Below are 27,375 nucleotides of genomic sequence, written 5' to 3'. Positions count from 1 at the left end.
TTAAAATAATCATCAGTTAACTGGTGTATCTAACGAATTATCCCAAAGCCCAGTGGTGTAGAACTATAGCTAGATATCATTGCTTATGAGTCTTGGGACAGCCAGGATCCTTCTGCAGCTCTTGGCTGGGCTCCATTATGTATCTGAGGGGTGCCATCCGCTGGCTGATCTGGGACTAGGCTTACAGAGATGATTTCAGGGAGTTCTCTCTGCTCCGTGTATCTCATCCTCCAACAGGCTAGTCCAGGTGTGTGGTGATGACAGGGATCCAGGGGACAAACAGCATGGAAACCTACCAGGCCTCTTGAGTCTAGGCTTAGAACTGGCTCATTGTCATTTCTACCTCATTTTCTTAGTGAAGTAAGTGATGTCAAGGAGCCCAGATCTAAGAAGTTGGAAACAGACTTTATCTCTCTCTCTCTCTTTTTTTTTTAAGATTTTATTTATTTATTAATGAAAGACACAGAGAAAGAGAGAATGGCAGAGACACAAGCAGAGGGAGAAGCAGGCTCCATACAGGGAGCCCGATGTGGGACTCGATCCCAGGTCTCCAGGATCACGCCCTAGGTCGAAGACAGGCGCTCAACCGCTGAGCCACCCAGGGATCCCCCCAGACTCTTTCTCTTGAGGAGACTTGCTGCAAAGTCACCTTGCAAAGGGCATGGATACAGGGAGAAGTGAACAATTTGGGACCATCATAGCAACGCAGCAGCCACATGAGCTTAGTAGTCACGGCTAAGTGGGTTGTTGCAGAGACTGAATGAGTTAATGCATGTAAAGCAGCATCTGGCACATTATAGATACACAAAAATGTTAGCTAGTTTTACTACTAGGAGGAGAATTACCTAGCTATAGTAATATGGGTAGAATAGATGAGCACAGCTGAAGGGCAGTCTTAACTAAAAGAGATTTTTTTTTTTTCCCTTTTCTCTTCTTGTGCGATTCCAGTGGGTGGCTCTGTCCAACCCACCATTGCTTCTTCCTGGCCTCCTGGCAGTAAGAGTTGAGCTTCTGTACCTTCTGTGATAATCCAGGAACTCCTGTGAAACACAGGCAGCATCTAAAAGTTCTCTGTTATTTCCAGTTGGGCCTTTCTGTATCTGTTATTTCCCTAGAAGAGCAGGAGTTACTTTGTTATTGCAGAAGCAGTATATTGTGGAGTAAGTGCTAGGCAGTGGGAGAAAACCTGGCCACCTCCCATGTCTTCTACCTGCCCTGGCTTCCCTTTGCCCTGGTTAGTTCAGTGCCAAGTGCTAAGTGGGCGCTGGCTGTGGGAGGCGTCTAGAAGGAATCATCTAATCTGAGATTCTTAACTCAGCCACTCAAGGCCCTTCTTCATGAAAGCTTCTTCTGTAGCAAGCAGAGTGTTTGGGAATGTAGACATCTAGGGAAAAACACTTGGTTCTTTGAAATTATTATAGAGTTGAGTTTCCTTCTCTGGGTTCCAAACGAGCATTTCCATTGGTGGAAGCCAGCATATCAGAAATGCAAAGTTCCTTCTTTTGAATTGCTATTTCCATGCCTGTGAAAGCTGATTTGGTAGGGCCTCTGCTATCAGCTCAGTGCTTTCACTTTTGCCTTCTTCATTCTCTGGTTTAAAACATACTAGAGCTCCTTTCTGGAATACTTGCTCCAGAAAAGGGGAAGGAAGTCTATGGAAGCCTAGAATAAAGATTATGCATGGGACAGATCAGTGACACAGGTGTAGCTGGCCAGATTGGGAGTGAAAAGAAATTGAAACCTCATGCAGTTGGGAAAACAGAACTATTGTTTTTCTTTAAATCTCCAGTGGAGATATTTTAGCAAAAAGAGGTAAAATGTGCTGTGGCTAACATGCCAGCTGAAAATGGAGCCAGAAAAACCAAGAACTAGATAGACATCTTAGTTTACTCAGGCTGCTATAACAAAATATCATAGACCAGCTGGCATAAACAAACAACATTTATTCCTCACGGTTCTGGAGGCTGGGAAGTCCAAGGTCAAGGTGATGGTAGACGTGGTGTCTGGTGAGATCCCGCTTCCTGGTTTGTGGACCACCGTGTGCTCATGTGATCTTTCCTTGGCTTGTGCTGGTGGACAGAAGGAGAGGTCCCTGCCTTCTCTCCCTATAAGGCCAGGAATCATGAGAGTCTTGCCCTCATGACCTCATCCCAACCTAATCCAATTGTATTGGGGGTTAGGGAGTAAACACAGGAATTTTGAAGGTAATTTTTTGCTAAGCACTGGGCTCATAACAATGCGAATTCCACAGTAAAACTCCGTATCTCTGAACACACTATAGTTCCAAATACAGATTTTCACCCCATTCATCCAGACTCTACCTTGTTGCTCCTTCCTTTCCCTACTCTGCCAAAGAGACTAAAATCATAGCATTTGCATCATTTTAGCTCCTATTTTGGTGATCACCTTCACCACTTATTACAACAAACCATTTCATTGGTTAAAAAAAAAGTATTAAAGAAGGTTGTGAAAAAAAAAAAAAAAAGAAGGTTGTGTTTCCTCAAAGGGTTTAAACCCTATGTCACTCTTTTTGCTATACCTCCCTTGTTTGCTTTTAGGCGTGAGGGTAACCATTCCATCCTTGTCTTGTATCATCGAATGCAGGGTATATGCACTCACCACTGGAGGTATATTTGCATATTTGAGGTTTTGATTGTAAGTTCACTCTTGGCCAAGACCTGGAACATCATGATAGAACCCCTGCTCTGTCAAGTGTACCCACAGTAGATGCCCCCAGACTGAGTAGGAACTAAAGTGAAGGGACTTTTGGAGAAAAGCAATAAAAGTAATAAATCTGTGGCTTGATTAGCAGTTAGATATGACTTCCTTGAGTTTATGGAAATCATAGGTTTATAATTCAAGTCATTCGGGGAATTGGCATAAGTAATGATTGCCTGTTACTAACAAGTGAGGGGAGAAGAGAAACCCTTACCTCCCAGCCAGCCAGCAATCAGCCTACTTCCTGTCTAGCAGGATGGAGGCTTGGGTGGGGCGAGAGACCAGGGTACACTTCTCCTGGTCATGGTTCCTCACGTACCTCATTCACTCACCCTATTCAGTCTAGGTGAGTCTGACAGGAGTTTGGATGCTATTGCAAGCATTCTCCACAGGCCAGCAGATGCTTCCTAGGACGTCAGGCTGAGCATAAGAGAAGCCCATCTGAATTGCGACTCTGCTCTAGGAATTGAACCAGCTATGTGTTGGAGAGGTCCCTATACTGCATTGCTTTTCTCCATTCCCCAATGTATGACATTCACAGACCCCCGGTTTCCCCACCACCTGCAGCTCATTTGAGCACCAGACTAGTCAGCACTAGAAGGATCCTGAGTGTCCAGCATACAACCTGTGGAAGGGAAAGCAGCAGTTCCTTGAGAAACCCAAGGTCACAATAAAAAAATCCTTGTTGGAATCAGAAAGGCAAATGCCAGGGCACTTCTGTCTTTCGGAGAGCACTTGCTGTTGTATCATTATAGAAATAAATGCCCTGGGATTTTTGTGTCTTCTGTAGATGAATGAAACCTGGGTGGGGTTGCGGGGGGGAGGGAGATGGGATATTAGAACGAATGACTGACTTACCTTTCACCAGAGACGGGAGCAAATATTTTTGTTTTTAAAGGCAGTGGTTACTTCTGAACTCTGGCCTTCTAGGGTTTTCCCTTCCTTGAAAGTACTCAGCGTGTCTGAAGCATTGCCTCTGTCGTCATTGTCTTCTCCTTCTCCTCCTTCTCCTTCTCCTTCTCCTTCTCCTTTCTTCTTCTTCTTCTTCTTCTTCTTCTTCTTCTTCTTCTTCTTCTTCTTCTTCTTCTTCTTCTTCTTCCTCTGCACTTCCAGGGCTCTTTTCCTCCTCTGATGCCTTCAGATGTTTATACTTTGGTTTTGCAGACTTTTATTTTATCTGTCCCTATCCACTTGAGATTGACATTGGACTCTACTTTGCCCTGAGGTAGCCAAAGATAGCTCCACTGAAGCTTTTCTTCAGATTACCAGTTTTTTAATTCAATAGACACATTGGATGGGGACACCTGGCTGTTTTTCAGGGCAAAGCAATGTGATTTTCCTTATTGGCAGATGCCAAGGGGATAGGCTACTATTTATTCATTATGAGATCAATAGTTGGTTGCCAGAGCCCAAATCTCTTGTGAGAAATAATTCACCTTGGTTATGTCACCCTAGCTATGGTGGGCTGATGTCGCAAGTAGAGAATTAATTACATTTTCGTCTACATTATTACTCTTCAATATGCATACGTTCCTGTAACAATTTGAAATAAATGCATCCTACAGGCATTTGGCCGTGTCCTATTTGATACTTGGAAATTAATTATTTAGGATGGTTTCATTTCTCCTGATGGTGTTACTTCTGCATTTATTTTTACAGAGTTAAAAAAAAGAGCTTCCAATAAAACTCTCTTGACAAAAGAAGAAAAAAATTACCACATTTGGGGTAATATATCAAGTTAAGTGTGAAGGCATGACTACTCTTTTAATGTATTCATACCTACAAATTAAATTACTAAGGGTTTTTGGTACAATAATGTCCTTTAGCACCTTCATTTTTCTGGCACGAAAAAGAATTAATTGACCACCTGTCCACACTAATGTATAAAGAGTGACATCTCCAATGTTTGAATGCTAATTATTTTATAGGCTTTATGTAGCAGGGGGAAAAAAGACCCAACAATCTAAAGCCTATACTACCATTTCCAATAAGAAATAGACCAGACCTAATTCTAGATCCTCCTATTAGCTTCATGCATGCCAAGGCTGCATAAAGTGAGGTGTCCATAAATTATTATTACTTTTTGTTATTATGATTTTAGCCACATTCCTATGTGTCTCATTTCTTTTTGTTTGTTTGTTTTAAAGATTTTATTTATTTATTCACAAGAGCCACAGAGAGTGAGAGAGAGAGAGGCAGAGACACAGGCAGAGGGAGAAGCAGGCTCCATGCAGGGAGCCGGATGTGGAACTCGATCCTGGGGCTCCAGGATCAGGCCCTGGGCTGAAGGTGGCGCTAAACCGCTGAGCCACCTGGGCCGCCCTATGTGTCTAATTTCAATCTTACATTCAATTTTAAACAAGATTGGTCAAGTGTTTGATCAGCATTTATAACTCACCGTTGGCTCCCGTTGGCTCTTGAAAATCTTTCAATTCCTCTGTGGTTTGCGATTGCAATTTTTGAAGCAGAGTCTTGCTCACTCTTCAGAAGGTTTTGAGTTGGCAGTGGACTAGATTGTTTCCGTCAATATTGAGTCTTATTGGCTGCATCTTATTGGCAGCATCGAGAGCAACTTCTCTCAACCTTTTGGAAAAAGGAAAGCCTCCAGTGACCAAACTTGTTTCCTAGGATAGGCTCTGTGCTAAGTCCTTTACATATATTAGCTCATTTAATTCTACAAAAAGCAGATGAATTAGGCACTGACACATCCCCTTTAAGTGAGCAAACTGAGGCTTGGAAAGCATACGCTGTTTCCTCAAGATTCCATAGCTGTAACTGGGAGAGCTTGGAATTAAATCCTGATTTCCCTCATCCCAACCAAAGTCAGGGTTTTTAACCACTATCTCACAGAGCTCGTGTGAATCATTACTTTCTTTTTCTCTTATGTGATAATGTTGCAAAGATTGGGCTCAATCATATGACTTTATTTTTTTTTCATATGACTTTAGGTTAACAAGCAGTAGTTTTCTCATGTTATGCATTCATGTTTTCCTTTCCCCCCTCAACCCTTTTAATTTAGTGTCATTACTCTATGAAGAAAGCAGCCTCCTTTCTTGGGATCGGTACAGAGAATGTTTGCTTTGTGGAAACAGATGGAAGGTAATGGGGACAGGATCCGGAAGCCTGGTGGGCGGAGGGGGAATGCATACTTTTTAAAAAGCAGTCCCAATGTCTGCTCACGACTAAACATAACTGAACGTCTCCAATCTGTGTCTCCTAGAGGTAAAATGATACCTGCAGAACTGGAGAAGCAAATCTGGCAAGCCAGCAAAGAGGTGAGAGCGGGAGAAAAAAAAGGCAAAGGAAACGTAGGCTGTGTCTGGGTATGAGGGAGGGAACACAAGCAGTCAGACCTGTTTCTGTGTGTGGGAGAGAGAAGAGAGCTTGTTAGAATTAAAATAGGGAAACTCATTTACAGATGTTCTATTTCCAGGTGCTTGGCTCTCCATGTTCTGTGCAGTTTCTCAGATGTTCTCATTCCCAGGTGGCTGGAGCCTGTTAAAACACTGACATCACCATATCCCGGATTCTTGCCTAGAATTAGCCTTAAAAGATGAGCCCAGCCTCGCCAGCAGGGCCCCTGCATCCACCCTCCTACCTAACTAGTGACTGAGGATTCTGGAGGCCAGACCAATCCTGCCTGGGTCGCATTCAGAATGATTTGGATTTCCTGATCAATCTCACCTCCCAGGTTGCTTCCACCCAAAGCCCATCACGGAGACCATCACACTGTATTACGTCTGGGTCTGGTATTTTAGCTCTGGCAGGTGTCCTTTCTTTCTTAGCTTCCACAATATAGTAAAGCTGATGTGCTCATTGGTGGAGAAGGTGAGGCCTTGTCCTGCTTACCTGCTAGGCTCCAGGCGAGGCTGGCCCTGACCCCTGCTTTGTAGGTGCACCGGTGCCTTGGTGGCAGCCATCCTGCTTCTTGGGCCAAAAGCCGGTTGGATTAGGTGCACCTGCTTCACCGCTTCCCTCCCATCCCACCACAGCTCTCCCCGTAGTTGGAGCCTCAGCCAAAAGTTTCCAGTAGGTAGCAGCAGAGTTGAGTGGGAAACTGCTGGAAACTGAAAAGCCCAGGTTTGAGCTGAGATAGAAGTATATTTCTTCTTTACAGGATTTCACACTCTAAGGACGACAGGCTCTTTAATTTTTACTTTTTTGTTTAATGCATTTCTGTTATTTTACTCTTTATATTTTTTTAAATTTTCATGAAAATAACCTTATCACCAAGGCATGCTTGTTCGCTATATTTGGTTTGAAATTCTGTACTTAAAAATTCTGCCTTTTTACAGGTGTACCGGCTTCAGCTGTGTGTCCTTAGATCTATATTTATCTTTGTTCTTTTTTTAATTCCAATGACAAGGGGACTTGAAAGCTGTCTGGTGAGACAGATTATCAGATTTCATTCACTCTTGGGTAAAATTCTTTATTACAACTTGTTTGTTCTGCTGTGAACCATGGATATTGTGTTCTAATTTTATCTTTTTTCTCCCCCCTAGTTATATCTTCTACAGAAGTTCCTATCAAAGAGAACTTTGTTTATGTCATTAGTGCTTGTTGGGGGGAGAATATTGATTATGCTTTTTGTATGGTTCATATGATTCCTTCCTGCTTCCCTTCCCCCTCTCTTTTTCTCTCTTTCTTTCTTTAATCATAAACTTTTCATTATGGGAAATTTCAAATATATAAGAACTAATATAATGAGCCTCTTTATACCCATCATGCAACTTCAACATCTGTGAGCTTATTATGCTCTGTTCTGTTTCTGCTCTGTTCTGTCTAAACCCTATCCCCTCCCACCATCATTAGATTAGTTTGAAGCAGATCTCACACATCATGCCATTTCATCTATAAATAGTTCAGTATATCTGCAAAAGGTATGTATTCTCTCTTTATTAAAAAAAGAAAACCCACACACCATTACAGGAAACAGTTTCTTAGTATCATCAAATTTTCATTCTATATTAAAATTTTTCCTATTGCACTTTTTTAATAGTTGGCTCGTTTGAATAAGGATTCAAGGTCCATATGTTGCATTTGGTTGATTCATCATACCAATCTTTTCTAATCTGTAGCTTCTCCCTCCTCCTTTTTTCTCTCCCAGCAATTGATCTGTTGAAGAAACCAAGTCCTTTATCCTGTAGAGTTTTCCAGGTTGTGGATTTTGGAGATGACATCAAGAATTGGAGGATCTAAGTGCTCCCTCCCCAGTACAGTCCATCTGTTCTCTATATTTTCTGTAATTTGGCAGTGAGATCTTGAGACTTAGTGAAATTCAGATTTGAACTTTTACCAGGAAGGCTTTAGAGGTGGCGTTTTGTCCTTCAATGAGAACACATCTCCAGTCTCTTTTTGTGCTAATGTTGATCCATGGGTTCTGGTATTACGGATCCATCTATTACAAAGCTCTGCATCAGCCTCTCACCTCATGAATTTTGCTGCCATTGGTGATCATTGTTTAGACCCATTATTTCATCAGGTGATGTTCTTCTAACCTGTTCTCTTGTTTCTCCTTTATTTATTGGTAGGCTCACTACCGTAAAGAAAAACCTTTCCTCATTCCCATTTTGTTTCCCTAAGGAAACCATTTGCACATCCAGGGCAGGATAAATGTATGATTCTTCTCTCTCGTTTATGAGTTTTCAGAATAGTGAGTTAGTTGCCTAGCATCCCCTAAAGATAGCCGAAACAATTTTTCTTTTTTAGAATCATTAGGGATAAACTAGGATATTTGATGGATTTTATTCCACTGCAGTCATTGTTATTTTCATTGTTCAAATTTTTGTTTGTTTTGACTGTGAAAGTACATGAAACTGACATATCCTAAAGTTGAGAATTTGAGAAGAGAAGTTTTGAAAACGTGAAAATTGCTTTAGGCATATTTAAAAGTAGGGCCATGGGGTGAGAGTTGGTATGTCTCCTCAGTTTTCTTTCAAGTTAGTTAAAACTTGAGCCTGGATTCACCAAGGACAAATCTTGTATCCATTCGGAGATAATACTTGGTGATTAGTTTTGTTTGTTTTCAGTAGCTTCAGACCTAGCTTTATTGTTTTAAACTTTGAACTCATATTGTTACAGATTTGGGGATGGCACATCAATTTTTTTTCTGGGATTCAGTTCCCTGGCCCACCACAACCCATTAAAAATCTGTTGAGCAGTGACCTTTACTTGATGCCATTACAAAGATGGTGAAAACCACAGAAGTGTCAGAGGTTCTATAGTTCTCATGAAAAGATCAGACTCCTATAACCACTGAATATTTGAAAGTATTTTTGTTGAGTGTTTCAAGTGACAAACTTTCTTAGGGAATACAGCTCATCAGCAGTACACAATCAATACCCTTTACACTGAATCTTCTCATTAATAGCAGGAGATATGAGAAAGGAGAAAAAAATTGGAAGGTTAAGTCCAGATTGCAAAAGTTTGATTTCTGGGCTTGATATTTATAGCTAGATTGTTAAAAAGGTGAGGAAAACTCATTAATAGGCTGTAATGGCTTGCAAAAGTATCTTCTCACAGCTGTCAGGGTGTCACATAGCTTATGAGGAACAGTCCAAACATTAAAGACACCTTCAATGTTTTCAGGAAATTACTTTTTTCTCTTACTTTTAACGATTGATGTGAATCTGGTCTCATTTTGTTTAGGTCACTGACATGATAAAGATGCAATCTGTTGGTAGTTGAGCACAGGGAAAAATTCCCAAAGCCCATGGTTCTTTATGGGCTCTATCACCCACTGGTCCTGTTCTAACAGGTTCAGGTGGACTGGATCCCATGTGTCACAACCATCTCCATAGATGGCAAATGAATTCATTGGGTACCATCGCTTTGTTTCCTATGCCTCTCAATTTAAAAATGTAGAGCCAGTGTCTTTGCTCTGCTCCACTTTCCACTGAGAAATAACTTCTTTCTGTCAAAGGCCAGCTAAATTGGCAGGAGTCTGGTTCAAAAGGCATAACTCCTGACATTAAATGGGACATAAAAATATATTGCAAGAACAACTGCACTTTAAGATAAAACCAAGAAAACAAAATGACTCCATCCTAAATGGAGATAAAATGACTTTATAGACAGGGAAATGTTCTTGTCACTTATTCCTCAAGTGCTCTGAAGTCTTAGGATTCTCATTGCTCTCCCCACCCCTACCTTTGTCTGCAAATTCACCCTCCGAGGTGCTTCCACGGTGAGCAATGCATCTGGCTGCTATAAAGTTCCTTATGGGGCCAACGTGCTAGGCTAGCTCGGCCAGAATTACCATCCAGCTCTGCATGTGTTCCACAGTCTCCCTTCTCCATCGCCCGTGCCCTCTGGCACCCGTTTACTTTACAAGATGCGACCATCAGTTGTATGAAGAGGCAGAATCATGGTAGGAGTCATGCAGGTTCTCTTTTCTAGCACATTCTAAAGGATTCCTTATGGGGCACCCATTTTGGAGAGTGTATCCCAACGAGCTTACTCTGTCCTCTCTAATGCCAATTTGTGCCTAATCACACTGTTTTGTAATTGCACTCACTTGATAAGGAGACAGGCAGACAGGCCTCCGTGGTTTGCACCTGGAACTGTTTATTTTCCCATCGTCCTTGTTTTTCTTTCGCAGAGGCTTAGCAATGCTGGCACACGGGCGCCAGTGAATCACCCCTAAAAGGATGTAGGAATCACAAAGAAGGCCAGTTGGCCATTGCCGTGGAGGTTATTCACTTTCTATGTGGGAAATCTAAAGAACAGAAAACCCTTCGCAAAGAAAATGAGAGTAAAAACAGTTAACAATGCATATGGAGCTGAGACAAAGGACTTGTCCTAACACTGTCTCAGTTTCCTTGACTTCTTGGAAATGACTAGAGGTCATACTCTGGAGAAGCTGAACAACACTCTGTCTGAATGGTAACTTCCAAAGGCAACCAGATAAATTACTGGATGTGTAAGCATTATGTTTACCAACCTACTATAGGACCAACTTAGTGGTGATGGTGATGGTTCTTGTATGTGCGTCCTCCTCACAGGGAGCAGCTCCATTTCTGGTCTGTGCTACATCTGGTACAACTGTGTTGGGGGCCTTTGATCCTCTGGATGAAATAGCAGACATCTGTGAGAAGCATGGCCTCTGGCTTCACGTGGACGTAAGTGCATTTGAATGTACAATCGGTTTAACTTTCCAGTCTGTTTGCAGCTTTGGTAGGAAGTGTTTTGTGTTCTCAGAAACTAGACGTGAGGTCCCCAGCTCCTCTTGTTTTAGTGTAGTGTTTCTAATTAGGAGAAATAAATCTGTCATTTTCCATAAGGTAATAAAGAAGACGATGCCAGATTTGATGTAAAGTTTGGTTTCGTTTTTCGGATTCCATTTTATTTCCTCTTCTCTCATGAACTATTCTCTTTGGTCCCTTGCTTCTACGGTCATTGAGGCAGTATGGTGTGAGGGACACACTGAACTACAAAATCAAGAGGCTTTGCCTTTGGGTTCCAGTCAGCCTCTTCTTCATTGCAACCCTGGCCATTGGGGCTTTGCTTTCATTTACAAAGAGGGAAGTGGCTGATGGGGTCTGTAAAACATCTTCTAGCTCTGACATTACATGATTCCAATCAGCTGGAAAATGCAAAAAGCTGCATTACATAATTTCATGCTATAATTAAAGTAGATTTTATCTGGATCCATCATAGATAATTATTTGAGAAGAATTGAGATAACTTACATTCTTCATTATTTTCTGATGTAAAGAATTGGCTTTTTTTTTCTAATTTATTTTGTAAGTCCTGGAGTTGTTCATGATAAAATTTTCCTTAATTAAAGGTAACTCTTCAAATTCTACTAATCCAGGGTTAAAAGTCTGAATTCAGACAGTTATGAATGCTTATTGAGCTTTCCCCTTTTTCTTTTCTCTTTCTTTCTTCTTTCTTTCTTTCTTTCTTTCTTTCTTTCTTTCTTTCTTTCTTTCTTTCTTTTTTTTTTTTGTAAAGCTGGGAGTTAATTAGTTTGATTCAACCAAATAAATAGAGGAGACTATTGAACTTACTGATGACACTGTAGGGAAATTTCTTCTGGTAAGTGAGTGATTCATATCCTCCTTAGCATTAAAAACAAAACAAAACAAAACAAAAAAAAACGCTCTTTTTGACTTTCTGAATGGAAGGTAACAGCATTTGGGGGATATACCTACACATAGTTTTATAGTTTGTATGATCTTATGCGTTCAAAGTAAAGTGTCTGTATAACAGAGAGAATTTTTCAGCAGCTCAAGGCCTTCATTAAGCATATGCTAATACTTGGTAAAAGCAGCTGTGATATAAAGCTCACTAGAGTTACAGGCTCTATTAGTATGCCAGTGGCAATTCTTCAGGTAGATTATTTGTGACTTCAAATGGGATTGTAGCATTTATATCTGTTCACATTTCAACTTTTATCTTATTGATTTTTATAGACTTCGCAGCATAATAATACATTATGTCCTAAAAGATAATATAAAATGAGTACTTTGTGACTATGGAAATAAGGGGGAAAAATCAAATATGTCAGCAGTTATACTTAAAAAAATTCTATTCTCATAAAAGAAACATCAAATATGAATTATATAGTTTATGTAAAGCAGAGCAAATACAGCAGTTTCTAAATTGGGAGTGAGATTAAGAGACTTAAGAGAGGCTCAGAGAGAATTGCGACTTGTATGTATGAATGAGAACCTCCTTAGATTTTCTAAAAAAAAAGAAAAAAACAGAGGTTGAATTTTTTAAGGAAACACTTTTATAAGGAAATGTTTAAGCCAAACAAATTATTCAATTTGCACATAGTAGGCATCTAGTTGTATTATACAAAATTGGACAACTGTATGTCTCACCTGGTAAAGAAATTAGCTCTCACTTTGAGATAATATTTGCTCAAGTTTTAATATTACAGGCTGGATATAATGAAATATTACATTATATTGTCATAATAATAGTATTGAATCTGTTGATAAAATTTGATAAAGGGGCATGTAGCTTATCTTGAAGAAATTTCATACATGATGTATAGTTTATTAATTTTAAAGATAAAAATTAACAAAATTGCAGTAGTTATCTTGGCCTGTTGAAAATTTTCTTTAACATATTTTAAAATATAAAAAAACTGTCATCTACTTTATTTTTTAACGTAATTATGGTTGCTGATCCTCCTGGGTGTTTCATAAAATTGAGTTGCCCTGCATATGTAACATATTTCATTAATTCTAAGATACACTGATTTTGTTACATATTAAGGTAGCTGAAGTTGGTATGTTGGTCATTTTTTTCCCTTTCTTTGTGGTACACAAAAAAATGGTGACTCTTACTTTTGATAGGCTTATATTTGGTTAATTACAATGCATCTTTATGCAACTGCATAAGGAAAACTTTAGTTTTCTATTTCTTCAGGAGGGCAAATGTTACCTCAGCCTCTGCCTCAGACTAGAAGAGCCGGACCAGCTAGACTAGGAAGTCCCAGCTGGTCTGACACTTCTCCAAAGCAGAAGTTGTGTGGCTGCTGCAAAGCTTCCCGCTCCCAGTAGAGCGTCTTGAAATGTCTCACCCACTCTTAGTTCCAAGTCTCAGGGAGGTAGTAAACACTGTATTTAAAGTCAGGGGCTTGCCTCTACTTCCCTGTGTGGTTTGGTCTTACTATTAATTTCTTAACTAATGAACTAAAGAGGACAACGTTAAGTAAGATGGTAAGTGTGGTACCTAACAGGTAGTCTTAGCTTGATAGATGACGGCCCTCACTGAGGTGAAAAACCACACTTCTTCAACATTTAGGTAATTGTTTTGCTGTTTTTGCAAGTTGAGGGTTAGGAATTCAGAAAGTGAGGCAAATAGAAGTAGGGCACTGCCCTCAGGGCTGTGAGGTTCTTCTCCTGTCAGCTCTTTTGAGGACTAAGTCTGTGGAGGAGCTGTTTCTGACCCTGCAAGTTCCTCTAAACTGGGAAGCTAATGCCTCAAAAGAGTTCACATGATTTTAAAAATTCCATGCTGCTCATTAGGATAGGGAGCATTTGTTTACTTTTGAGGAAGGAAAAGGAGACCAAGGTGCTACAGGAGATGAGAAGGTGTGGGAGTATGGTGTGTGAGCTCCTGGACTCACTTCCTTCCATCACCCTCAGCTCCCCACACTGTATTCTACCATTTGACCCTAAGCTTTGATGCTATCCTAAAGCAAGAATGGGCTTTGGTTCCCACATCTAATACTTAGAGCCTGTGAGACCTTGCACAATTCACTTCCCACCTCTGAGCCTTAGATTTTCCATTAAAAGTTTGAGGTAATAATGTCTCCATTCCCAATGCAATGTTGTGTGGTTTTGATAACTATGGAGGCTTTCAACATGGCCCAAGCTGGTCCCCTCATATTCCCTCACAGCCATGACCCTTTCTCGTCCTACAGATTAACACTTAGAAGTCTGCTCAGTTGCAGGGACCAGACTGACTTCCTTATTACTCATGGTAATTCTCCCTCCCTTCCCTCCAGACTTCCTGACTGTGAGGTTTCCTTCCATTTCCTATTCTCAGCCATCTTGTCCTTTGTTCATAGTGCATAAGTCTCCAGGGGACATCTTTCCTAAGTCCCAGGCTTCCTTTCTTCCACTCTTGCATTTTTTTATTTGCACTTATTTCTGAAAGCTATTTGGCCAAAAAGATCTAATTAGTAGGATCCACCTAGCCCTTCCTAGTTGGCCATGAGTTCCTGTGTACCCCTCTAACCACCCTGTCAAGCATAAGCCACATTTATTATTCGGAATGCCAGCCTTCAGCTCATGCTTCATTACCAGCATTTGCCCGTTGTGTCTGAGACAATGCCAGCATTGCAAAGGATATGGTCTATTTTACTCTTAAATATAAAAAACAAACTGGTGGTTGCCATATAGGTGGGTGGGGAGAGGGTGGTTGAAATAGGTGAAAGGGATCAAGAGGCACAAAATTCCAGTTATAAAATAAATAAACCACACAGATCAAAAGTACGGCATAAGGAATATACTCAATAATATTGTAATAACAATGTATGGTGACAGACGGGGACTCCACTTATCGTGGTGAGTGTGGAGTACTGTATAGAAGTGTCAAATTACTGTGTTGTACACTTGAAACTAATTTAACATTGCATGACAGCTATACTTCAATAATGAGCCTAAAAAAATAAAAACAAAAGATATTGTCTATTTTAGATTCTAGATTAGAGAAGGGTTGGACTGTGTCTTCTGGATCACTTTTTATCCACACACAACTCAACAGGTTAATATACTAATTTCTTATGATGTGTGAATTTAAATCCTGCGGGAGGCCATCTATTGTGATGAGGCTCTGCTCTCCGCTGGAGTGAGAGCCAGTAAGCAAAAGCTTTTGGAATATACATTGCTTAATCTCGGTTTAAAGCAAAGTATTAAGTAAGGCACCTCAAGGTTGTCGCTCAGAGTTTTCTATGACAACGGACTGGCCAACAAATAATATTGAAATAACATTGTTGTGATTATATAAATATCTCAACAGGCTTCTTGGGGTGGCTCAGCTTTGATGTCCAGAAAACACCGCAAGCTTCTGCATGGCATCCACAGGTAAATTCATTTTCTGGGGCCCAGCACCTCTTGTTTAGGCAAGGGAGTCTCTCTGGATTTTGCACACTTAAGTGACATGTGAAACGGACAAAGAGACGAAGTAATTGTTTTACTTTAAAACTCCAAGCTTCCCAAACAACTCAAACAAGTAATCCTGTTGAGGACTTGGCTATGAGTGTTGAATGCTTATGCTCCTAAAGGAAAGTATTCCTCTGGCCAGTAGAAGCTAATTAAATTCCCTCCTTCACATGCCCTTTTTGTTTTACATAACAGAGCTGACTCTGTGGCCTGGAACCCCCACAAGATGCTGATGGCTGGGATTCAGTGCTGTGCTCTCCTTGTAAAAGACAAATCTGTGAGTTCTCTTCTGGCCTTTGGGCTTGGATGGGGGTTAAACCACTGTGTTTGCAGAGGGTTCATTTTTTGCTTACATTTTGGTGCTTCGGAACAGATATAGAAGAAGGTCTTCGGCGAATGTTGGTGGCCTAGAAAGGAAAAATAAATAGGCTCAGATAAAAAAATCTAGTGTTTCTGCTTAGGTCATTTTTCAGATTAGATTTAGGTATTCAATAATCTCATTAGTTACAGAAAAATGGTCTCTCTTGCCCTCATTTGGATTATATTTTAAACCTCAGTTTTAAACATTGCCAAGATTTTGTTCTCCTTGATTAAGTCTGGGATTTAAGTTAGCATGAAACTTCTGCTTGCTGAGAAAGTGGAACAGATGTGTGTCATACATTAAATTGAATGCCTAATATGCTTAGCTCGGGCTTAACAGCACATTTATACAGGAAGATGTTAGTTCAGGACTGATCACTGAACACTGATTTATTAGCTTCTTTTGGAGCATTGCGGGGAGTTGGAAACTAGTCTGGATCATGGTGGGGCAATTGTAAAGAGTTGCTGAGTTTCCTCCTGGCCACAGGTATAAACCTTATGTTTTTTCTGGGTAAAATAAGGATTCTTGTGGGAAGTGGCCCAGGCTGGGAAGTGCCACTTCATTCTTAGAAATGCCTCCTCAAGATATGTGTGCAGCATGTGGGTGATCTTTCTCAGCCATCTGTTTACATTTTTTTCTTAGGGGACTCCCTTTGCCAATGCTAAAGTCATTTTCTCTTTTTAAGGAATTTTATTTCAAATGAAAACCATATTTAAAATTAAAACCTAGTCTTGCATGTGCAGATAGTTACAACTCTCTTTAAAAATGAATTGTGACATTTGTATGTCAGAGCCCTTTGTGTTTTGAGATGTCCAAATGGAATACTATAAGGACTAAGGGCAGACCGCCCAAAATGTACCCCGGTGGCATACTGATTATTTTGAATTGAAGGTACTTGGGAATCAGCCAGTGCAAGGACACTCAAGCCCGCTCTGTCCTCCTGAAAGCAGGACACAAATCTCCTGCATGAAAAATACCCTCCCTGTACTAAGAAGTAAGAAGGCATCCTACCACCAGAGACAGAAACGTTAAAGCCAAGAAAGCTCTAGAAACAAACCTGTTACTTTTTCATTAATCCACTACCTCAGCCCAAACTACACTTAGAATTCCTTACTAATTAAAACTCACACATCTGTTTTCTTTATCCTATCCATTCCTCACAAATGTATTGTCTCATTGTCTAAAATGTATAAAAACAGCTTTGGTCATTTGTTTAGGTCTCAATTTCATTATTTGTCCTCTATGTGCATATCATAAAACTTTGGTGTCTTTTTTCCTGTTAATCTGTCTTCATGTAAATTTAATTCTTTGTCCAGCTAGAAGAACCTAGGACAAAGAAAAATTTCTTCCTCCCCTTTGGTATCCATCAGAAATTATGAACAGATTCTGCATTTAGAGGTAGAGACACTTTTGGAAATACAAATATATTCCTTAATATTTTATCAGGTTGGCTTATATTCAACACCACTTGTTTTTTGCATTTAACTTTTTAGGTTGTGACTTCATTTTATAATGGAAAGGTAGTTTAAGATTACTATATCATTTGTGAACCAAGGAACATCCTCAGCTTACCCGTAGTTACATATTTAGGACAAGACAGAGTTAGGAATAAACCCAGGTTTTCCCTTGCTCTAGATATAAGAACAAAAATATGTCAAGCATCCTTTATGTGCCAGGCATTCTACATCTGCCTTCTTCCCAGTAAGCCAATCTGAATGACATCCTTATCTATTGGTATGATGCTCTTAGGAGTGGAAAATCCAGACCAAAAATTTTATGACTACTCTTTTAAATAACTTTCTAGCTTTTATATGTTTCTCTTGTCGAATGATATTTGAGTGATTCAGCCAAGAATTGATTTGCATTTATGTACTTGAGGCAATTCAAAATTTTCTGGATCATCTAACTCTATTACAGGGGTGACAATTTTATTTTATTTTTTTAAAAGAATTCAGCTCCAGATCTTAATAAAAATAATACCCATGTCGATTCATATGGCAGGAATTAAGAAGTTAGGAAAATGGTATGCATTATGCAAAGGTTTGAACACTTTTAAAAGTTGCCATTTTTTTAAATAAAAGATTGTTTTAAAATTAAACGGAATGGAGAGCTGAGCCATGAGAGATGAGATGTGACAATAAGCTTAAGCAGTTTTGCGTTGGTAATTTTCTCTCTCTTTTGTACCTATTTTCTGCCCCTGTTCTCTTTCATACTTATTCATTCATCACTAACCAACACTAACTGACTTCCTGTGTAGGCCAGGTGCTGTGCTAATTCTGGGCTCATGAAGCAGACGCATTCCCTGTAGTCAAAGAGCGCATCATCTTACAGAGGAGACGATGAACAAAATGTTCCTATTAATTCTTTAATTATTAATTTGATAAGTGGTCCGAGGAATGTGTCAGTTGCTGTTGATCATATATTCTCCAGCCATTACAACCTCCTTCCCTTCTCCCTCCTGATACCCATCTAACTAGGCTCCCTTGCACTAAGAGCCACCACATGACATGGTCAGTATAGTATAAAGGAAGTATGATGAGGGTCTTGAGCAAGGTTTTACTTGCAATTAGGGATGATACATACGAAAGGAGAGCATCTTTTCCCTTATTTCTACCTTGAATGCAGTTGTGTCAGAGCCTGATGTGTGGAACTCTGATAGCCACCTAGTCACCATACGACAATGACCTAAATCAAAAGGTGAACATGCACAGAATGGCAGAGCAGAACGGGGAAAAGTCTTGGTCTTGAGTAATGATTTTGAAATGTTGCACAAATCCTAGAAGTGGTTACTTACAAACATTTTGTGATATGAGGTCATTAAATGTCCTTATTGCTGAAACTGCTTCCATTGGGTAATCTGTCTCTTGGAGCCAAATGCACTCCTATCAGATACAGAGAAGAGTATAATACTCAGAGAATACATAGCAGCGAGTCCTGAGATGTTTCATGGAAGAAACAGCACATGTGCAATTTTTAAGAAAGGAAGGTTCTTTTCATTTCATTTCATTTCATTTTTTATTCTTTATTTTTTTAGAAGACCGGATTTATTTGAGAGAGAGCACGTGTTCACAAGTGGGGAGGAGGTGCAGAGTGACAAGCAGACTCTCCACTGAGTACAGAGCCCAACACGGCTCGACTCAGGCCTCAATCCCAGTCCCTGAGATCACGACCTGAGCCAAAGTCAGATGCTTAAATGACTGAGCTACCCAGGCACCTAAGGAAGGTCCTTTTCATTTTAGAAACTGAAAAAAGTCCACTGTAACTGAAGCATAGAGAATAGTGCTAAGACAGACATGAGATGAGGCAGTGGATGGAACATGCAGAGTCTTCAACCATTTCAACCATTTAGACTTGATCTTCAGAACAAAGAAAGAATTTAAATTTTAAAACCAGGGAGTAATCTGAAAAGCTTTTCATTTAAGACAAAGAATTGGAGGAGGGCAGGAATGGATGCAAGAGTAAGAAGCTTATAGTCTCCAAGCAAGAGTTGATGGCAAGGGAGATGGGAAAATGTGATGAAATTCAAGATCTACCTTAACTATTCACTAGACAGGGCTGAGTTACCAGTTATATGTGGGAGATGAGGAAGAAGCAAGTGTCAGAGTTGACTCCTTGCTTAGTGATACAGCAACTGCATGTATGTTTGTGTGTAGATAGATGAAGACTGCTGGAGGAGGAGAATATTTGAGAGTGAAATATCTTTATTTTAGCATCCGCTACGTTAAATTTGGGATTCCTAGGAAGTCTTCAAGTGAAGTTTTCATATAGGCAGTTGACATGTAGACCCAGAGCTAGGAAAAGGGGTCTGAGCTGGAAAACTATGTTGGGAGGTGGTGAAATGTAGATGTCTTTCGAGGTCCTAGAAGTGGAATGGATTGTCCTAGAAGAGGAACTTGGGAGTGAGATGAGAAAAGTGCATAAACTTAGTTCTGAGGAGCTTGTGAATCTGTGAAAGTTGAGGTTGGAATGGCCAGGGAGGGAGGAGGAGGATTAGGAAACAGTGTCGCTAATGAAATACTCCTTGAGGGATGAGTATTATGAGGAGTATGTATGACTGTCACCCTTTATGTTGAAGCTTAAATGTCATCTCCTTAAGGAAGAGATCCCAGTAAGTGCTCATCATCATCTGTAATTATGATTTCTCGTGTATTAAATCTCCTTCCCTCTAGAACATAAGCTGTATAAGAATAGGTATAATGGCATGATATTTGCCACTGTATTTGCAGTGCTTAGCAAGTATTCAGTGAACAGGGACAAAATTAAAGTTCACTGAAAAATGTAATGCTTTAAATAAACGAAAAAACCTCAGAAATATTTGTCATCATGTCAGCAATAACTAGGAGTTCCCAATTTTCCCCCTACCCCAATTTATTCCTTTTGAGAGCTATGAGATAACAATGATGAAAACTGCAATTGATGAGTTTTATTGCCTGGGTCCTAACACAAGGCTTGAGCATGCCTCCAAGCAATAATTGATGAATAGTGGTTTTTAATTTGGACTTACTTCTCCAGTTAATGGAAGGGGATATCTCTAGTTAAAAGAAAGCAAATTACTTAGTTGATATACTTCTGTTAAGGGAAAAACTAATTCCCTAATTTGTACCCTCACAACCCTGACATTCACAATGCTGTTTTCCTGATTGACTAGCAGTGGTGTTTGCATTTTTAATGTCCTGTATTAGCAAAGAAGACTACTTCCCAAACAAAGCAGAGCTGCTGCTCTCAGAGTTGTACTATCACTAACCGTCTATGCTTCATAGGGAAAAGGAAACTCAGATTATAAAAAATAAACTGTGATTAAAAATAGGTTGACTTTAGATGTAAATGCTGGCACTACATGGCTGTTTCAGATCAAAGACAATTTTGATGCTTTGATCTAAAAGAAAAGGCAATATATTCTAAGAATCAGTTGCATAGAGAGGGAAAAAAAATCTCAATATTGGCTTTTTGACTTTTAGTGTTTATTAGAAGGACTTTTTAGTTAAAAGAAAACTAACAAAAAAAGAAAAAGAAAAGAAAACTAACAGATACATGAGAATGAGAAACATGCTAATCAGATGACTTTCTGAGTAGAGATTTTTCCTTTCCATTTCTACTGACCATTATCACCTGATATTAACTCACAGGGACATCCAGTTTCACTGGACAATTTCACTGAACAATTTGAACAATTTTGGTTGTTTTTTTTTTTAGAAAGATTATGTTGATCCTGTGGATTTTGTTTATTATGTCCATTTTTATATGTTCATTTCAGAAGTAATTCAAATGTATCATAGATGAATCAGAAAATTCAGATAAGGAGAAAAATGAAGAAAAAAGCAACAGAATACAGACACTTGAAGAGGCCCTTTTATACATTGTCTTCTGTATATAGACATTAAATGTATACATATTTGCACATACCTAATCTAAAAAAATTATACCATATTATACCATATTTTGCTTTCACGCTGTCTTCATTTATTTTTAGTTTTTTTTATTTTTTTTTTAAGATTTTATTTATTCATAAGAGACGCCGAGAGAGAGAGGCAGAGACAAAGGCAGAGGGAGAAGCAGGCTCCCTGCAGGGAGCCCAATGTGGAACTCAATCCCAGGACCCCGGGATCATGACCTGAGCCAAAGGCAGACGCTCAACCACTGAGCCACCCTGGTGCCCCGCTATCTTCATTTAATCAAATACCTTTTGTTTAACCAACATGCATTCTATACATTGTAAGAGTTGCATAGTAATCTATCATTTTGACATATTATGATTAACTTGACCATCTTGTTATCACTGACCAATTAGGTTGTTTCAGGATATGTACTGCTGAAGCAAGCACTCAATTAGGTCGTTTTAATATTTGGCCATTAGAGATTTGGCTATCATCTTTGAGGCTAAATCTTCATGGATATCCTATATTCTTTCCTTATTATAAATTCCTATGCATTGAAGAACCATTATCATCTTTCATGATGCTTTTTTATACTTGTTTCCTAATTTTCCTTCTAAAATACCTCTTACATAGGGGTGCATGGGTTGCTCAGTTGGTTAAGCATCCGACTCTTGATTTCTGCTCAGGTCAGGATCTCAGGGTCATGAGATTGAGCCCCATGTCAGGCTCCGTGTTCAGTGGGAAGTCGGCTTGGGATTCTTCTCTCCCTCTCCCTCTGCCCCTCTCCCTGCTTACCTTCTCCCTCTCTCTTAAATCAATCAATCAATCTTAAAATACCATTTACCTTCTCACTAGCAGAGTATGAGTATGTGTATGTGTGTGTGTTAACATTTGACATCACAGTAGTTTTTTGCTTTGTCAATTTGTAGGCAAGACATTTGTATACCTGCACTTACAGACATAGACATAAACATTTCCTTCTATCTATTGACATAGCCTCTTCTAACAGCTCTTTTTATTTTTTTAATTAAAAAATATTTATTTATTTGAGAGAATGAGAGAGTACAAGTGGGGCAGAACAGAGGAAGAGGGAGAAGTAGACACTCTGCCAAGCAGGGAGCCCTATGTAGGGCTTGATCGCAGGATCCTGAGATCATGACCTGAGCTGAAGGCAGACTCTTAGCCTGAGCTACCCAGGTGCCCCCTGAGGGATCTTCTTTAACAAAGGTATTGACATGCAACTCTGGACTAGGTTTCCAGGGTGAGGCCAATAAGCTTGCAGTTCTTTTCTTCATTCTAGAGGAGGATCAGAATATAGTCCCAGTTATTCTTTAGGAGAAGGAGTGGTAGGAAGAAGAGGGTAGGAAATTCATTCAATGCACTCACAGAAGGTATATGATGGTCCAGGTCCTGTGATGCAAAGAGAAAACTAGAAAAAGGAGCCTAATATCATCCTCTCAATGTGGTCCCCCAGGAGAAGGCAGAGAGTTTTCACTGGGATTCTATACCTGAGAAATACATTACCTTTCAGCCCCGTTTATATTTTTATTCTGAGTGGTAACTGATACTGCAAATGACAATTATGTTATGCCATTTTTTAAAAAAAATTATGCAAGAAAAAGAAGGGAAAGTAGATTTATCAGAGAAAGTAGAACACACTGTACCTGCTTTTGTGAGAATTTCTTTTTTAGCTCTTGTTTTTCTTCATGGAGTTCCTATGGAAGTGCCATCAGGTGGTTTGAAAATACTGAACAATCTTATCATCAAAGAAATTCTTTTCTTCATGCCAGAGAACACTCACACTTCCTCTATGCACACATATTATAAGTTTCTGTGGAATGACAGCCTTCTAGGTAATGTGGCAGAAAAAAAAAAGGAAGGTAGGTGTTTAAAACTGATTAGGAAAAAAAGAAGCATTTCACTTGGAAGAGAGACATCAATCTCCTGTGCTTGATGCTGCCAAAATTATTCTCTGTGTCCTGGATGTTCTTGCGTGAACAGAGAAAAGTTTTAGACTTTTTAGCAAGGTTGAGATTGCATGAAACTGTTAGAATTCATCAAATTCATGGTTAGTAAATAGCCCTTTCCTTTTTAAATTATTAGGGTTTTTTAAATTGTAAAAAACAAAAGTTGATTTTCTTTGCAGGAGTCTTTTGGAAATTTGTGCATATGCACGTATATATGTGTGCATGACATCAAAACCAAACAAACTAAAACCTCACATGGTGTTAACAGTCATGACAAACACCATTATCATGTCTGCTTTCCTTCTCCATAAGGTAAAGGGATATAATAATTAATGTTAGAATTGCACATATTCAAAATCCGTTATGTCTTTCTCCACCAAACAGACCAGTAATATTGGGTTTTAGGGTTTCTGTATTGGTACTGAAATTGACATTAATTTTAACAAAGGATTTGCATTTTGTTTTAGATCTATGCTCTATGTAGCCTAATATGTTAATTCCTTTGTGAACTGTGGATCCAAGGGATGGGTTACTGCATAGATTATACTACCGTATTTCAATCAATAGTTACCAACTTGCCATAAATGGGCACTAGTCCCAATGCAGAACCCATTCCATGGTCCTTGGGATCATGTATCTAGCAGGCTGAGCTACTGGAGGGCATAAGGGTCTTATTCATTGCTGTAGTCCCCCTACTTAGTACAAAACCTGACATTCAATGCCCAGTGAAATGTTTCCCAAAGTGAACTTATTTGTGTCTTTTTCCAATACCATCAAATGGTAATATATTTTAAATCTGTTACCTGCATTATGAAGTAGTATGTCCTTTATCATCACAACCTTATCCCTTTCAGGTCTAAAAAACTGTCCCTTCTTACCAGTTTGTTGGAATTTTGACAGAGTGCAGAAATTGTTTGTCTTATCCATATGGTTTGACATACCCATTACCTCCTCACATCCCATTTCATGTTGGCTCTTAAAAAAAGTCTTCTCTAAACTGTGCCAGCATTTGGCCTTTTATCTACATGCCTCAGAGACCAATAATAAATCAGTGACTCATGCTTTCCTTTTTCAGAAACCATATTGTCTTTCCCCTAGGACTTATTTTCGTTTTAGTGTCTAATGATGCTGTTCTTTATTGGCAACTGGACAAGCGGAAGAGATACTTGCTTTTCTAAGGTTCCCTGGGTCCTCTCTTGACCCTTTCTAATGGACAGAATGACATTCACAATCTGCCAGTTTGCTGGTCGTGGCTGTTTGTAATGTTGGATCCAGTATCTTGGCCAACAGCTTCCCAATTTCATCCTTGAGTTCCCTCAAACCTTTACGTGACCGCCACCTGGTCCTACTGATTAAGCTACATTAATTTTGTCAGTTTGACTTAGATGAGTTGGGGTGTTGCCCACTTTGGGATTTAATATCTTCTGCTTGTCTATTTTTGGAGAACCCTAAGAGTGTGGGAATCTCTCTGATATCCTTCCAGGTAAAGAATTCATTCTTCATGGCAGCTATCCCATGTCAGTAGGGGACCCCAACCTTTGCTTCTCTGCCAATCATCACAAAAGATGACAGATTTGCTAATAAATGATTTAAGGGGGGGGGGGATGAAATTCTACTTTTGTGTCCTAGCAGTTGAAAATACCCCAGAAGGAGGGTTCTATTTACAGATTGTAACTTTCTTTCCTGTCTTACCTTAAAACAAAACTGATTAGGGTCTCATAATATGGGAGAATTATATAAGCTTAAATCTAAGAAAAACGAGAAATGTAGGGTAAGGGCATAAAAGGAAACCTGGAATGAAGCTAATGGAAAAATTCTTGCCATAATTAACATGCTACACCTGCCTCAGGTGGATAAAAGTTGGTTTTCGAGTTTTTAAAGGATTCCAAGCATCTGCCATTTTTTGCCCTTTTTTTTACCATGAACTCATTGTAACAAGATTTCTATTTCTACTCTCTGGTATGATGCTGGAGGCCCTTTTGACTTCTTGGAATAAATAGTTCTATTTGTTTTCCTTTGTACAATTCTAGTTGTCATATATATTGTTTTCCAAGGAAGATATCTAAAAACATACCTGACATTCCTAATTAGGCTTTCCAGCTTTGTTGTTTCAAGGACAAAAGCTTTCAGGGAGTTAATTTTTTTCTGGGTTTTTCTTCCATGGTAATTCAAAGTATCAATATGAGTACACACGAAGAGAATTATTCTGATTTTGAAGAAACTCAGAGGTGGTAAATATAGATTTATTTTACATAGGCTCTCAATAATTGTACCTAAACCCTAAGTTATAGGAAAATTGTTAATGGCATATAATAAAGAAATAAATCGTAGGCTCTATAGAAAAATGGAAACTCTGTAAAAGAGTCACCATATCTTTAAATTCAAGGTATGCACAACTCATGTGTGCAAGCACTTGTGCATGAACATTCACACAGCAAATATACCTGCCCTTAAGCCATTATGATACTGATAGAAAATCACAACTTAGGGAGTTTTGTTAATTGCAAAAAGAAGTCAGTATCTTCTCTGGTAGTTCATTCTGAGGGCTTTTGGGAGTCTGAAAGATGTTGGTCTTTTTTCCAATGAATTGTTGTGAAATATAAGATAAATATAAAAATATGTATAAAATGTAAATAAACAGCCTGGTTGATTGTTATAAAGAGAATAATCAGGTAGTTCTCAAACAGATTAAAACAAAGAACCTAACCAGAAACCCAGAAATCCTCTATGGTCTCTTTCCTTTTATTGACTTTCTTGCTTTTCTTTTTAGTTTTGCTCCACGGTGTGGATCCTCAAATAATATAGTTTACTTTTACCCTTCTGAAGGAATTTTGCAGCATATATCTATTTTTTGGTTTGATATTATTGCTGTTGTTGCTCAGATTTACCTTATGTCTCTAAGATTTATCTATGTTTTGGCACAATATGATTATTTTTCTCTGTTTTATACTATTCCATCTGATTATGGCACAATTTGTTTATTCCTTTTACTGTTGATGGACATTTGTGTTATTCCCATGTAGGGCTTTTACAAAAACTGGCTATAAACCTTTTTCTGCACATATCTTCATTGCTTGCTATGTCTCTGAGGTTCCATCTGGTCTAATTTTCCTCTTTCTTGAAGACTATATTTAGGAATTTCTTAGTGGATCAAAAGGTGGCATATTTTGTCAGACTTTGCTTCTTTGAAAATGTCTTTATTCCTTTTTTTCTGGAAATAGAACTCTGTCAGTAATTTTATTTTACACTGCAATGACTTTTTCCTTTTTCTTTTTGTGTGTTAGAAAGCTGTCATTTTTTTTTCCAGTTTATTTATTAAGTAATCTCTATACCCCACATGGGGCTTGAACTCATGACCCCTGGGATCAAGAGTCACAAGCTCTTCCGACTGAGCCAGCCAGGTGCCCCTATTATTTTTTTAATGACAAAATTACTTTTTATTTTGGCTTCCTTTAAGAATTTCAAGCTTTTTTTAAGTTTCTGCTGCTTATCTATGGTGTTGCATATATGTATTTTGTTGGGTTTATCTTGCTTTGACTTTATTGGGCTTGTTGAATCTGTAGATTGTTTCCTAAGCTTTAAAGAGTATCCACTTATTATTAAGTCATTTCTCTCTTTTTTTTCTGACACTCCAATTAAATGTATATTAGATCTTCTCATTGTTTCTTTGTTTCATTTAATTTTTAAAGATTTTATTTTAAGTAACCTCACACCCAATGTGGGGTTCAAACCACAACTCTGAGATTAAGAGTTACAGGCTCTACCAACTGAGCCAACCAGAAGCTCCTGTTTCTTCTGTTTCTTATTGCATTTTGTATATTCCCTAATTTTGTCTTTTCATGTTTTGTTATGAATAATTTTGATGACCTATCTTGAAATTCATGAATTCTGCCTCCAGCTATATCTAATCTGCTATTGAAGCCATCCCTTGAGTTTTTACTTTGTTATTGTCTTTCTAGTTCTATTATTTTAATTGAATCTTTTTTTTCATGTATATAGTGCCTCTAGGTTCTTGTTGTTGTTTGTAAGATCATCCTTTATCTCCATGAACATTGTAAACATAAATTTACAATCTACCTCTGTTAACTCTAATATCTAAATTCCCTTGAGTGTTATTCCTATTGATTCTTGCATCTGCGATTCCTGGCTCTCATATTGTCTAGAGAGTCATCTTATAATTTTTGATGGTTTACTGAATATTCTGTTTGAGAAATTATCTTTAGGAATGATTTAAAACACAGAGTAGAGTTATCGTCCTTGAGAGGACTTTATTTTCATTTTCCTGGGTATCTGGGACAATTAGCAGTCTAGGATGAAGGCTTGACATT

General features: G+C 38.9%; 1 protein-coding gene across 4 annotated transcripts in view; it reads left to right on the top strand.

Moving 5' to 3' along the window:
- Positions 1–27,375, top strand: part of GADL1 (glutamate decarboxylase like 1) — a 163,522-nt gene that overhangs the window by 43,870 nt on the left and 92,277 nt on the right. For all 4 annotated transcript variants that reach the window (XM_077865539.1, XM_077865540.1, XM_077865541.1 and 1 more), the window contains 5 exons: positions 5,738–5,817; positions 5,939–5,993; positions 10,722–10,838; positions 15,202–15,266; positions 15,540–15,621. In XM_077865539.1, the coding sequence (XP_077721665.1) occupies positions 5,738–5,817; positions 5,939–5,993; positions 10,722–10,838; positions 15,202–15,266; positions 15,540–15,621 (399 nt within the window). The remainder of the gene's footprint in view (positions 1–5,737; positions 5,818–5,938; positions 5,994–10,721; positions 10,839–15,201; positions 15,267–15,539; positions 15,622–27,375) is intronic.

The sequence above is a fragment of the Canis aureus genome, chromosome 22 (assembly GCF_053574225.1).
Source record: "Canis aureus isolate CA01 chromosome 22, VMU_Caureus_v.1.0, whole genome shotgun sequence".
Lineage (NCBI taxonomy): Eukaryota > Metazoa > Chordata > Mammalia > Carnivora > Canidae > Canis > Canis aureus.
This window is presented reverse-complemented; position numbering and strand designations above follow the sequence as displayed.